The sequence below is a fragment of the Protopterus annectens genome, chromosome 6.part1, assembly GCF_019279795.1.
Source record: "Protopterus annectens isolate FY-2018-M chromosome 6.part1, PAN1.0, whole genome shotgun sequence".
NCBI lineage: Eukaryota > Metazoa > Chordata > Ceratodontiformes > Protopteridae > Protopterus > Protopterus annectens.
The window spans coordinates 170657669-170669656 of NC_056738.1; the positions used below are offsets into that span (position 1 = coordinate 170657669).

At 37.1% G+C, this 11988-nt stretch overlaps 1 protein-coding gene across 1 annotated transcript in view; it reads right to left on the reverse strand.

Moving 5' to 3' along the window:
• Positions 1 to 11988, reverse strand: part of GALNT3 (polypeptide N-acetylgalactosaminyltransferase 3) — a 514825-nt gene that overhangs the window by 341683 nt on the left and 161154 nt on the right. The window contains exon 3 of the mRNA XM_044075606.1: positions 72 to 244. Coding sequence (XP_043931541.1) covers positions 72 to 244 — 173 coding nt within the window. The remainder of the gene's footprint in view (positions 1 to 71; positions 245 to 11988) is intronic.

Below are 11988 nucleotides of genomic sequence, written 5' to 3' on the forward strand. Positions count from 1 at the left end.
TTAAAGCAAAACGTTTATTTAACATAATGTAACAAGCAAGTTAATAAGATTTAATCTTTATTCATTCTTACCATCTGTGCTTGCATCATCCACCAAAATAATTTCCTTCAGGAAGATGGCAGGTGAAGTGTCCATTACACTGTGAACAGTTCTTAGTAATGTAGACCATGCTTCATTGTGAAAAACTATAACAACACTAGTAGTAGGTAAAGATGGGCATCGCTTGAACTTCTGCTCAATACATCTAAAGATAAAAACATAAACAGTAAGTCAATTAAACCTGCTAATAAATACATAGATAGTGTTTAAATGTACTTTTGATTTACATATTAAAATACTTTCAGTATAACACTACAGCAATAAAATACAGGCTGTGTGAGTTGCGCATCATAAAATTAACAAATCAAATCTGAAATGGATACCTGCAGCAATTAAATACTTTCACGTGTGTTTGTTTGTTTATTGCTTCTTGGTCAGTTTTACCCAAAATGATAATGTTCCCTTGCTAAAATATTTATCTGATATCATATGTTAACATCAATTTCAGTGTTGTAATAAAAAAGGACATTCCCTAACACAAAGTTCAGTTCCTCTAATAAGAAAATGCTGTCGCATAAGGTACTTGCCATAAAAGTAAATCTTCTAATATCAGGACATTTGCTGCTGGATATCATATTCATATTCACAACATTTGGGTACTGCCTACAATATCTTTGTCCATCCAATCAGAAGCCAAAGAATCAGCTTCTCCCATTGCCTCAAGCTGTTTATCAGGGCATCTTTAGTGTTATGAAGATGTTATAGTTAAAAAAATTCATCCACTCCATTTCTTTTTACTGTAATTAAAAAAAAGAACTGTAAGGAACAGAAAAATCATTGGAATAAAAGTCTGTTTCGAAAATAGAATACAAAGAATAAACTTCAATACAGTTAAATACATTCATAATTGTTTAGAAATATATCAAATTATGCAACAGTAATGAAAATATACATATGATAAGCATAAAAATGGGATGGAAGGTGGGAAAATATCCAACAAGCATCCTGTTGTTTGAGCGGCATTGCTATAGACAGCACCTCATACAATAGTACTACCCTTAAAAATGTGCCACAGCTGTTCAGTAACACTCAAGATGAGTATATCACCACTTTCACAACAGAGGACAATGGAATTAGGACAATGTACCATATATAACAGAGGGGGCAATTCCTTAATTCCTTCCCTGAGAGTCTAAATTATAAAGCTTATACTTATAAACATGTGAGGAGAAAGCCATGTGGTGGCTTCACAGATATACTGATCTGAAGCATTTCTAAAGTATGCTGCTGAAATATCTGCTGTCCTGGCAGAGTGACACTTGACTGTCTCATTAAAAGTGTTGTCACAGCAAAATTGAAAACAATTGTCCAGTCATTTGGAAAACATTTTCTTATTAACTAGTCTTCCTTGCCTGCTTTTTTGTAAAGGAATCAAACAACTGATTGATTTTTCTAGTGACTTTAATCCTTTGAGTATAATAGCTAAGTCATCAGTCGATATCCACGTCATGAAGTGCCTTTCTCATTTGTTCTCTTAGTTAGAAGAAAAATGCTAAAAACTGAATAGCCTGGTAAAGGAAATTGAAAAAAAAAACACTTTAGAATTAAAAAAGGGTATGCTCCACCTATCACAAATGGCATAGTAGGCTAAAGCCAGGACTATGACAGAGATAACCTGTGTTCAAGTCAGTGGCTCAGACATCTGATGCAGCTAGTAGCTTCAAGAGGAGGGCTGGGAAGGTGACTAAGCACTGCTATGATCTCGCAGAGGAATGGGTGATGAAACAAAGTACAGAGACTGGGGGAAGTGTTAGGCTCACCAAGCCATAACGTGAAGATAGCCTTCTATGTGGGTGCACTGAAGCATGGATTAATATGTGGAGAGCACTGTGGATCTCCACACTGACACAGATTGCATATTCTTCCCCTCAGGAGTGGAATTAGGCCATTACAAATGCCCTCATTGCTAGGATGCCAGCAACAGCACAAAGAACCCTCATGGTTGACTGAATGATGGCCATATCTAGGCAGCTCTCACCCCAACACTGCATGGAATTCCCTGGTGCAGGGTAATGACTGGGTCATTTCCAACTGGGAATGCTTGAAGGATAATGGTACCTCTCTTAGTGAGTGCACAGGATATTGTCTATTCCCATGGTGATGTCGGTAGGCCACCCCCCCCCCACCCAGGGGCAGGAAGAGTACAAACACCCTAATTTCTGCCTTAATAATGGCCCTTCTACATACCTCTCACCTTAGCAGACCTGGAGACTCTCCACCTCTAGGGAATGAATAGGCAGAATGATGGTCAGCGGGCAAATGAGAGAAAAAGCACCTATAAAAAACGGGCTGAAGGAAAATTAAAGTGGGTGTTGGCTATAATCCATGATCAGTAATGCTGATATTGATACCACTCCATGATTAGAACATTTGTGATTAATACAATTCGGTGAAGGCAGAGAGTACAAAATAGTGGTAAACAAAGATTATGCTGGGATTCTAATGTTATGAATGTTGTATTCAGCAGCAGGCATCCATTATAATAAGAATTGCTTAGCCTAAAACATAAATGGACAAAACCATTTGCAAAAGACTTCCAGATAATAATGGGAGATATAGGGAAGGTACCATAAATGTTTTAAAAGTTTCTCTCTCTCTGCCATTTTGTTTCAGTCAGCTATAACAGTGCCTAATTCATACAATTAATTTACAGTGTACATAAAAAGTGTACAAACCCCTGTTAAAATGCCAGATTTTTGTGATATAAAAAATGAGACCACAATAAATAATTTCAAAACTGTTCCCACCTTTAACGTGACCTATAACCTGTTCAGTTCAATTGAAAAACAAACAAATCTGTTAGGGGAAAAATATTTAAAAAAAAAGTACAATTAGCTGGTTGTATAAGTGTGCACACCCTTAAACTAATACATTGTTGAAGCACCTTTTGATTTAATTACAACATTCAGCCTTCTTAAGTATACACCTGCCATCAATTAGACTCTGATTTAACCCTAAATAAAGTTCAGCTGTCCTAGTAGGATTTTCCTGACATTTACTCAGTTGCCTGCTACATACAGCAAAAGCCATGGTTTGCAGAGAGCTTACAAAGCATCAAAGGGATATCATTGTTGAAAGGTATCAGTCAGGAGAAGGGTACAAAAAAATTTCCACAGCATTGGATATAGCATGGAACACAGTGAAGACAGTCATCAAAAAGTGGAGAAAATATGGGACAACAGTGACGTTGCAAAGAACTGGACGTCCCTCCAAAATTGATGAAAAGACAAGACAAAAACTGGTCAGGGAGGCTGCCAAGAGACCTACAGCAACACTGAATGAGCTGTAGGAATTTCTGGCAAGTACTGGTTGTGTACTACATGTGACAACAATCTCCTGTATTCTCCCTATGTCTGGCTATGTGGTAGGGTTGCAAGACGGAAGCCTTTTCTTACACAGAAAAACATCCAGGCCCGGCTAAAATTTGTAAAACAATACATCAGGTTTCCCAAAAGCATGTGGGAAAATGTGCTATGGTTTGATGAGACCAAGGTTGAACTTTCTGGCCACAATTCCAAAAGGTACGTTTGGTGCAAAAACAATACTTCACATCACCAAAAGAACACCATCTTCATGGTGAAGCATGGTGGTGGCAGTATCATGCTTTGGGGTTGCTTTCCTTCAGCTTGAACTGGGGCTTTAGTCAAGGTGGAGGGAATTATAAAGAGTTACAAATACCAGTCACTTTTGGCCCAAAACCTTCAGGCATCTGTTAAACAGCTGAAGATAAAGAGGAATTTCACCTGTCAACATGACAATGACCCCAAGCATACATCCAAATCAATAAAAAAATGGCTTCACCAGAAGAAAATTAAATTTTTGGAATGGCCCAGCCAGAGCCCAGTCCTAAATCCAATACAAAATCTGTGGGGTGGCCTAAAGAAGGCTGTGCACAAGAGATGCCCTCGTAATCTGACAGATTTGGAGCATTTTGCAAAGAAGAGTGGGCAAATATTGCCAAGTCAAGATGTGCCATGCTGATAGACTCCTACCCAAGAAGACTGAATGCTGTAATTAAATCAAAAGGTGCTTCAACAAAGTACTATGTACACATTTATGCAACCAGCTTATTGTACGTTTTTTATTTTTTTTTCCCCTAACAGATTTGTTTGTTTTTCAATTGAATTGTACAGGTTATAGGTCACATTAAAGGTGAGAAAAGTATTGAAATTATTTATTGTGGTCTCATTTTTTTATATCACAAAAACCTGACATTTTAACAGGGGTGTGTACACTTTTTATATCTACTGTATCAGATGAAAACTCATAGCAGTTTAACACCAATGGGTAAACCCTGTAGCAGTACACAAAAGGCATCTGAGTAAAAACTCTAGACGACAGTGGAAATTAAGCCAAGATGCTGTATGACGGACATTGGCAGCAGTCAGACCTATTTGCACACACAGGTGTTTTGTTTGTAATAATCTGTAAATGTGTACTCTGATTCCATGTAACTGTTTTTGCATAATACGGGTAAAGGCAGTAGCTTCTGTATTGTAATGACACACAGACGTGCCTGCTATTATTGTTCAATGCTTGCTGTATGAAAGTCAGATAAACACTTACCAGTTGTTTTAAACATTTAATGACAAAGGCAGACCTTGTCATTCAGGGACATACTTGACAGATAACATGACATAAACCCTTACAGATTTTTGCAGATTGCTGATTTAATTTGCATTCCTACAGTATGAGGGAACAATGGCAACATATAAAATGCTATGTTCCAGGTTATTTGTGCTTAAAATATAAGGGTGAAAAACCTCATGGGAATGTATTATGGCTAGGCTTCTAAAGATCCTCATGGATCAATATCTTAATAAGTATATTTGAACTTCTGAAGAAGGCTTTTACTTCGACTCTCTTTAAGGGTAGAAGATATATGTTTGTTTGTCTTTTCGGCTTTTCCTGGTTAGGGGTCACCACAGCGGAACTCCGGTCCGCTAATGATTGGCAGTAGATTTTTATGGTCCCGAGTTGCCAGCCCAATGCCCAACCTTCAGCGAAGGCACACCCATTCACCCATGTCTTTCGGAGGCCACTCAACCACGGGGGGGACATGCAGACTCCACACAGAAGGCACTCTAGTCGAGAATCGAACAGAACCTCTTGCTGTGAGGCAACAATGCTACTGCTTTACCACCACAGTTGTCAAAGGGTAGAAGATAGATAAATGGAGAAAAAGTGGCACTGGGAAGAAAAGAAAAACTAGATCCCTGGTGCCCCACATTTGAAGGGATGGGGTAGAAGTTTGGGATTGATAGGATCCAGACAATAAATAACCTCAGCTGGCTTACTATGCTCTAAGGCTGGGGTTACCATGAGTTACCTCATTGATCTGGGTGCTTCAGGTCTCAAAATAACAAAGGTGACCTGGACATAAGTAGTGAGTAGAATAGTAGACTCCACCGCTGATATAATGGAGATTTTTACAGAATCTTTTTTTTGGCCAACATCTTTGATGATTAACTTGGGACAAATTCATGCCAGTGAAAAGGAAGGATCAGCATTCACTTTACGAGGAGATGACACAGTTTCTAATGTTGCATTTCAGAATAGAAAAGAAAAGCCTGATTTTTTTTAATCAAAGATGTTTTTAGTATCTTAGTGGAAAAAGACTTAGCAAAAAAAAAAGGAAGAAGAAAGAGCAGAAACTGAGTTAAGTAGACTGTTGCTCAGGATTAAGAATGCAAAGGGTCTGGAAGTGCAAAAAGGAACTTTCTATGCCTTCTTCTTCTTGTGGCATCATAGAAACAAAGCAAATTATATAACTGGAAATGTGATTCTCCTATGTAGTAAAATTATTTGATATGCACATTGCTGGGTGGAATAGATGGACTGCAAGTACATTTAGTGAAAACAGGGGTTGACAATGAGATTTTAGTGGGGAAGGCCTCAACTCAAGCAAACAGTTGAAAATAAGGGAAATAGATCATAGCCACACATAAAGGTTTTGAACAACCCATGAAGATTGAAGAAATAACTCTCACAAAACAACATTTATCCAAAAAACACAGCCTACACGATTTCTTCCAAGCAATGCTAAGCACAGCAATGAAGTACTGAAGAATGAGGATAGTATGATGCATGATTTATAGGAGAGGGGTTTTGACAGACTGGGAAAGGTTTATCTACCAAGCAGTGCTAATAGCAGAGGTAGGATTACAGGAGTTGTATGTCTTCTTATCAGACTAGTTCCTACGGGCTTTGTTCCAATGTCATGACAGAAAGTTGGAAGTTACTAACTGTTTAAGACAACAAGGTCCATAGCAGCAGCCACTATACTTTTATCAATTAAAGAAATAACATTTAATTCATCTGTATTTCATGAGTTAAGTAGTATGATCTGTTCAAACAATCCACCAGAAATAGCTGGCTCCATGGTAGAGAGTGATGGAGCCCTGACTAAATCCTAGATGATGTGGGTTTGATTAGCAAACCTTTCCCAAGGAGTCAGATGGATAATAAGAAGAAGCAGAAACCTTCCTTGTTCACCTATCCCTGGGGGAGGCATGGTGTTTCTGGTAAGGGCTACAGATCAGAGTGGAGACCAGGGATTCCAAACCTGTTAAAATAGAGACACCGACAGATTGTCCGTGGCCTTGCCTTAGCTGATGTAATGTGTTTAGCATTTTTTTTAACCAGGTAAATGGTCTGGTCCAAGAACTATCTTCTTCATTCATGACCTGAGCCATTAGGTAGAGGCACCAACTATTACAAAGATATATCAGAAATGTCAAAGTATAAATAAATCAAGTATAGTTAACTACTGATATTACAAATACAAGGGAATGTGTGTTTGTGACAACATCATGTCATCTTTATTACTGAAAATCATTTTCAGTAAACATGAGGTTTTGCTCTTTCTCCACTACTGTGTGACCATGAGGGTGGTATATACAAGTTAGAAGGATGTTGGGAGCACCCCTCTCCATATAGAGGGTGAAAGGGGGATTACTTCCTGCAAAAAATGCTTTAGTTGGTGTTTGCTGAAAGTGGCTTTCAGGGCTTTTTTTTTTTGCTTGTTTGCCTGTCAGACAAACAGCGTTCATTAAATAATCATGAATACAAATACAAATACACAATAGTTAAAATGCAAATACATTGAAAAGCAAATACACTTATATATCAGTATGTCATGAATTACTAAGACAAAGGCTTAAGTAGTAAGAAGACACATTGGAAAAGTATATATGAAAATAAGAAGTCACACAAGTGTGGCACATAAACCATAGTATACAGCAAACCAGCAGAACACAGAACATATCTGTAAAGCATAATACAAATCATTCTATAATATATTATAGCAATAACCCATGCCTGGGTGTGGGCAATGCGGGATTTAACCACGGTTGGCGTGGTTTGGTCCCGACGGCGAAGCCCGAGGGACCAAACAAAGACAACCGTGGTTAAATCCCGCATTACCCACACCCAGAAGTGGTTATTATTATTAATGACATTATTTAAGAAAAGAAATAATTACTTTTCTTAAATAATGGCATTGTATAATGCCTCTTTGCTGCCCTTCCGCAGCTGTCTGGTATTCCGTGGCAGTTCTGATGTACTGCATGCCTACGCAGTACATCAGAGCTGTGGGCAAAAGCAACGGAGAATGCAAGATCTCCATTGCTTTTACTGTTTCGCTATGTTAAATGGGTTTAACATAGCGAGACAGCTTTAAAATAAGCAACGGAGACCTCCGTTAGTTATTTTAAAGCTGTCTCGCTATGTTAAACCCATTTAATATAGCGAGACAGGTTTAAAAAAAAAGCAACGGAGATCGCAAGATCTCCGTTGCTTTACTATAAGCTATGTTAAAAGAGTTTAACATAGTGAGACAGCTTTAAAAAAAGCAACGGAGATCTGCGTTGCTTTTTTTAAACCTGTATCGCTATGTTAAACTCTTTTAACATAGTGAGACAGTGTTTTATACTAACGGAAAAAGTCTGGGCGACCGGACCTTTTTCCGTTAGTATATTGAGGGATTTACAACGGGCACGCTGGTTGGGCTGGCCAATCAGCGTGCACGTTTTAGAGGAGGAATTGTATAATATCTAATGACACTATTTTCTGTGTATGTACAGATAGAAACATATATAAAATAAGTTGAATTAATTTTGTAATAATTTGCATTCTTATCACATCATCAGCAGTGGTTATTGAGTTGGTATGCTAAATGCCTTTATCCCAATATACAATTAACCTGCATTCTTAAAGTATTCATATTTACTTTCCTAAAACAAATAAGCTTTCAGTTTCTTTATGGCGGTGACTAATTTGTTCAACTTTTTCAGTTCAGCGGGCTCATTATGCCATGAATCTGGGCAGTTCTAAACAATGTTTTTCAGTAATTGCTAAGGGAAAAATGAGGTTTTGCCAGCTATGTAGAGGCCTAACTCCTAAGTTCATAGTTTTTTTGTGCATCAGAAGTTTTTTTTTTTTTTTTTAACATGGGGCAATATCTTGTATTCAATAAATTTAAGAACAGTGGATTGACTGTGCCTTATAACTGTAATTGGCAATCAGTTAACCTTCAGGGGAATGAGTAAGTTCAAAAGATGAGGTTGGGGCTTGATGGTCTGAGTAGGGAGAGTTGGGAGGACTAATACTGAAGAAAAATAAAAGAATCTGCCAAAATATTTTATAGAAGATGAATTGCTTGTGTGGAAAATGTGGTTTGGAAAAACAGAAAACAGGGACAACAGCTATTTTACAAAAGTAATACATATGAGCAGCTACTCATCTGTTGATGTACTACACTGATGTAATATAGTCCATATAGACATAAACCAAACCTAATGCAGTATAACTGCAGGGTCAGCTGAACTACTCTAATAGTCTTTATATTTATGTGAATGGGAAGGTCATAAGGTGACAAAGGAAGTACCTTGCACCTATAAATTGCTGAACTGGGCTCATAAACCCTAGTCTGAGGCATGTATTGCCAAAACCTTTTTTTTCCTATTACTTTTTTCTCACATTTCCTGCCAAACACTAGCCCTATCTCCTTGAACTGAACCTTACTCTTTCAATCCATAAGGGTGAGATACAGTCTTGGGAAAACATCATCCAGGCAGTCACATTTTTTTTCCTTGGACCTAGCAGAACCCACACAAGCCCATAGATGCTCTAGAGATGGGTGTACAATGGACCATTATAAAGGCATGTTACCCCTTACATCAGTGATGTACCCATGAGGTTTTGTTCCCCCTTGCAAGCAAGTTCCTCTATGTGATCTCTGGTCACTTGCAGGGATTCTAGTGGCGACAGTTCACCCTGAATGATTACACTTAACCCCCCCCAAGAGAGTGAAATGTGAGTAGACACTTCTCATCACCCCCCCCACACACACACACACAAACACATGCATGCACACAGCAATGTTCTCCAAACCTACAGCAAATGAAAGCCACATGGGACTTCACCCCTGTTGTCAAAATCTGGACAAGAGATAGTGCTTCAAAAGGAAGACCACTGGTGGTATGCACAAAACTGTCTTAAACAAAGAAATAGTATAAATTAGGAGAAAATTAGGTCCAGCACACTTAGATATTATTTTACTGTTGCTGATGGAATATCCCATTTGTGCAATTATTTGCTTTATTTGAGAATGTGATACATTTAACTGAATCTGCCATAAATATTTATTGTTTAATAAATTCTCTGTATCTCCCTCTCATATGTCAGTTTCCAAACAATAAAACATAATTTGTCTCTAACAATTGTATTTAATTCAGGTTTATAACAAACAGCCGAACATATGTTTATGTTAACATCAAAGTGAGTTTCCAAACCCAGAAGTATTATAATGTTTACACTGAAAATGTAGTCTATTTTGCGGAATGCAATACATTTGAAGCATTTTACATTGGCAAGACCACTCAGAAGCTGTGTCCTCATATTTTTGAGCATAATAATGGTAAAAATAAGAAAAAATGCCTTGTTCCACCACAAAGTGAAATACAGAGTCTACAAAAGAGTTTTGTTTCATGTGTTAAACTGTTTGGAAATGGACATGAGAGGGGAGATGCTAAGAATTTATTAGACAACAAAAATGTCTTAATAGCATGTTAATATAAATGCATCACATCTCCCACATCTAGCTAGACAAAATAATTTTAAAACACCAATATCTTAAAAAGTAAAGTTTCATCATGTTTAATTTAGTTGTGATTTCTTGGGCACCCAGAGTTGTGACTGGTCTTTATAAAGTAATATCATTTCCTTATTTAGTCACTTTTCCACAGTCTGATGAATTCAGATGAACTTGACAAAAGTGCTTACACATTTCCATGACTTTGGTCTACCAAGAAATGTGCTTTTTTAACCAAAACATAGATTCAGCTAAGTTAAACCAACAAAGATATGTACTAAGGATTTGCAGGAAGTCCACTAAAGTGTCAGGAGTTTTTTGCAGATAGCCATCACTGCCCCAAGTGAAGGCTTAATTACTTGACAGATTCATAAACATTGTATTTCTTAATTCAGCAGACCTAAATGAGTAACTTCATAATCTTCCATATCTTTAGAAGAAGTGATAAAAACTGTGCATTTTTATGAAGTGCTTTCTTTTTATTATACATATTATATATATATATATATATATATATATATATATATTATAGTATATATATATATATATATATATATATATATATTATAGTATATATATATATATATATATATAGAGAGAGAGAGAGAGTTACACTCTATTTTGTAGAGTTTGGCTTAGGTCATCTGTTTTGTTGACACACTTTGGTGTCAAAAGGCACACAAGATCAACAGTCACTGGGGTTGGGGAATATGCCCCTTCTAGCCGGGATTGTGTGATCTTAGAGTTAGTATATATAACTAGCAGGGGGTGTGGGCATGCAGGGGGGGCTTGTACCCTCTACAGAAAACACTATTTTTAAGTTTAGATGCTCTGAGGTTATGCTTGGAGCATGCAGGTTAATCCGTTGACATTACAGATATCGATTTTTACATGTTGATGTTCGCCACATCAACATTTGAGCATTTCAGTGTACATAAGTGCACCCATATATAGATATATATGTATAGACATACAACTTCATCCAGGTTGCCAAGGCTATGAGTTACTGGACTCTCTCTTTGGGGAGCAGCAATCAACAATGGAGACAGTCGTCATATATTTTTACAAGATGTAAGGCCTATTTCAAAGCATCAGTGGATGAAAGGTGTAAGTATGCTATTATTGTGGGTTGGAGAAGCAATTTTGTATTTTGGCCCAGAAGAATGTTCCAGAGTGTGATTGATGCTTAGGAAGGTTTAGAATTAAAATTGCTATAAAATGTAGGGTTTTAATTTATCACCGTGTCAACAGAGATCTGTTTGATAGGTTGATTGATGTACATGCTTCTACAAAACATAAATTGCAAATAGATATTTCTGAAATTTTGGGGAAGCACTTGCTGATTAATGGGGGTATTTTTATGGGGAAACCTTAACTGTCCTCTATAATAAGAGAAAAAGACAAGAGGATGACAGTAAAACTGTTGAGAATTATGTGTAAAGTTAGTTTAAGAATAGTACAACAGAAGGGTGATACTTACAAGGGACATACTAATGACGGAGACAGACTACTTGTTTTACAGTGATTATGTAGGGAAAGGGACGGTGGAGAAATGAAGTTAGCATTTCAGACCATAAAGTAGTTTATTTAAAATTTAGAGAAAAATAAGCAAGAATGTTCATATGTGAAAATTAAGGGGTATAATGACAAATCATTGTATGGCCATGTGTGAATGAGAGAAATTCATAATTGTTGGGGGTGGCATACAAGATGAAGATGAAGAATGCAGTCTAGAATGTTATAAGCCAGAAAGAAAAGTATGTAAGTATGTAACAAAAACAAAAGAATTAAAATGT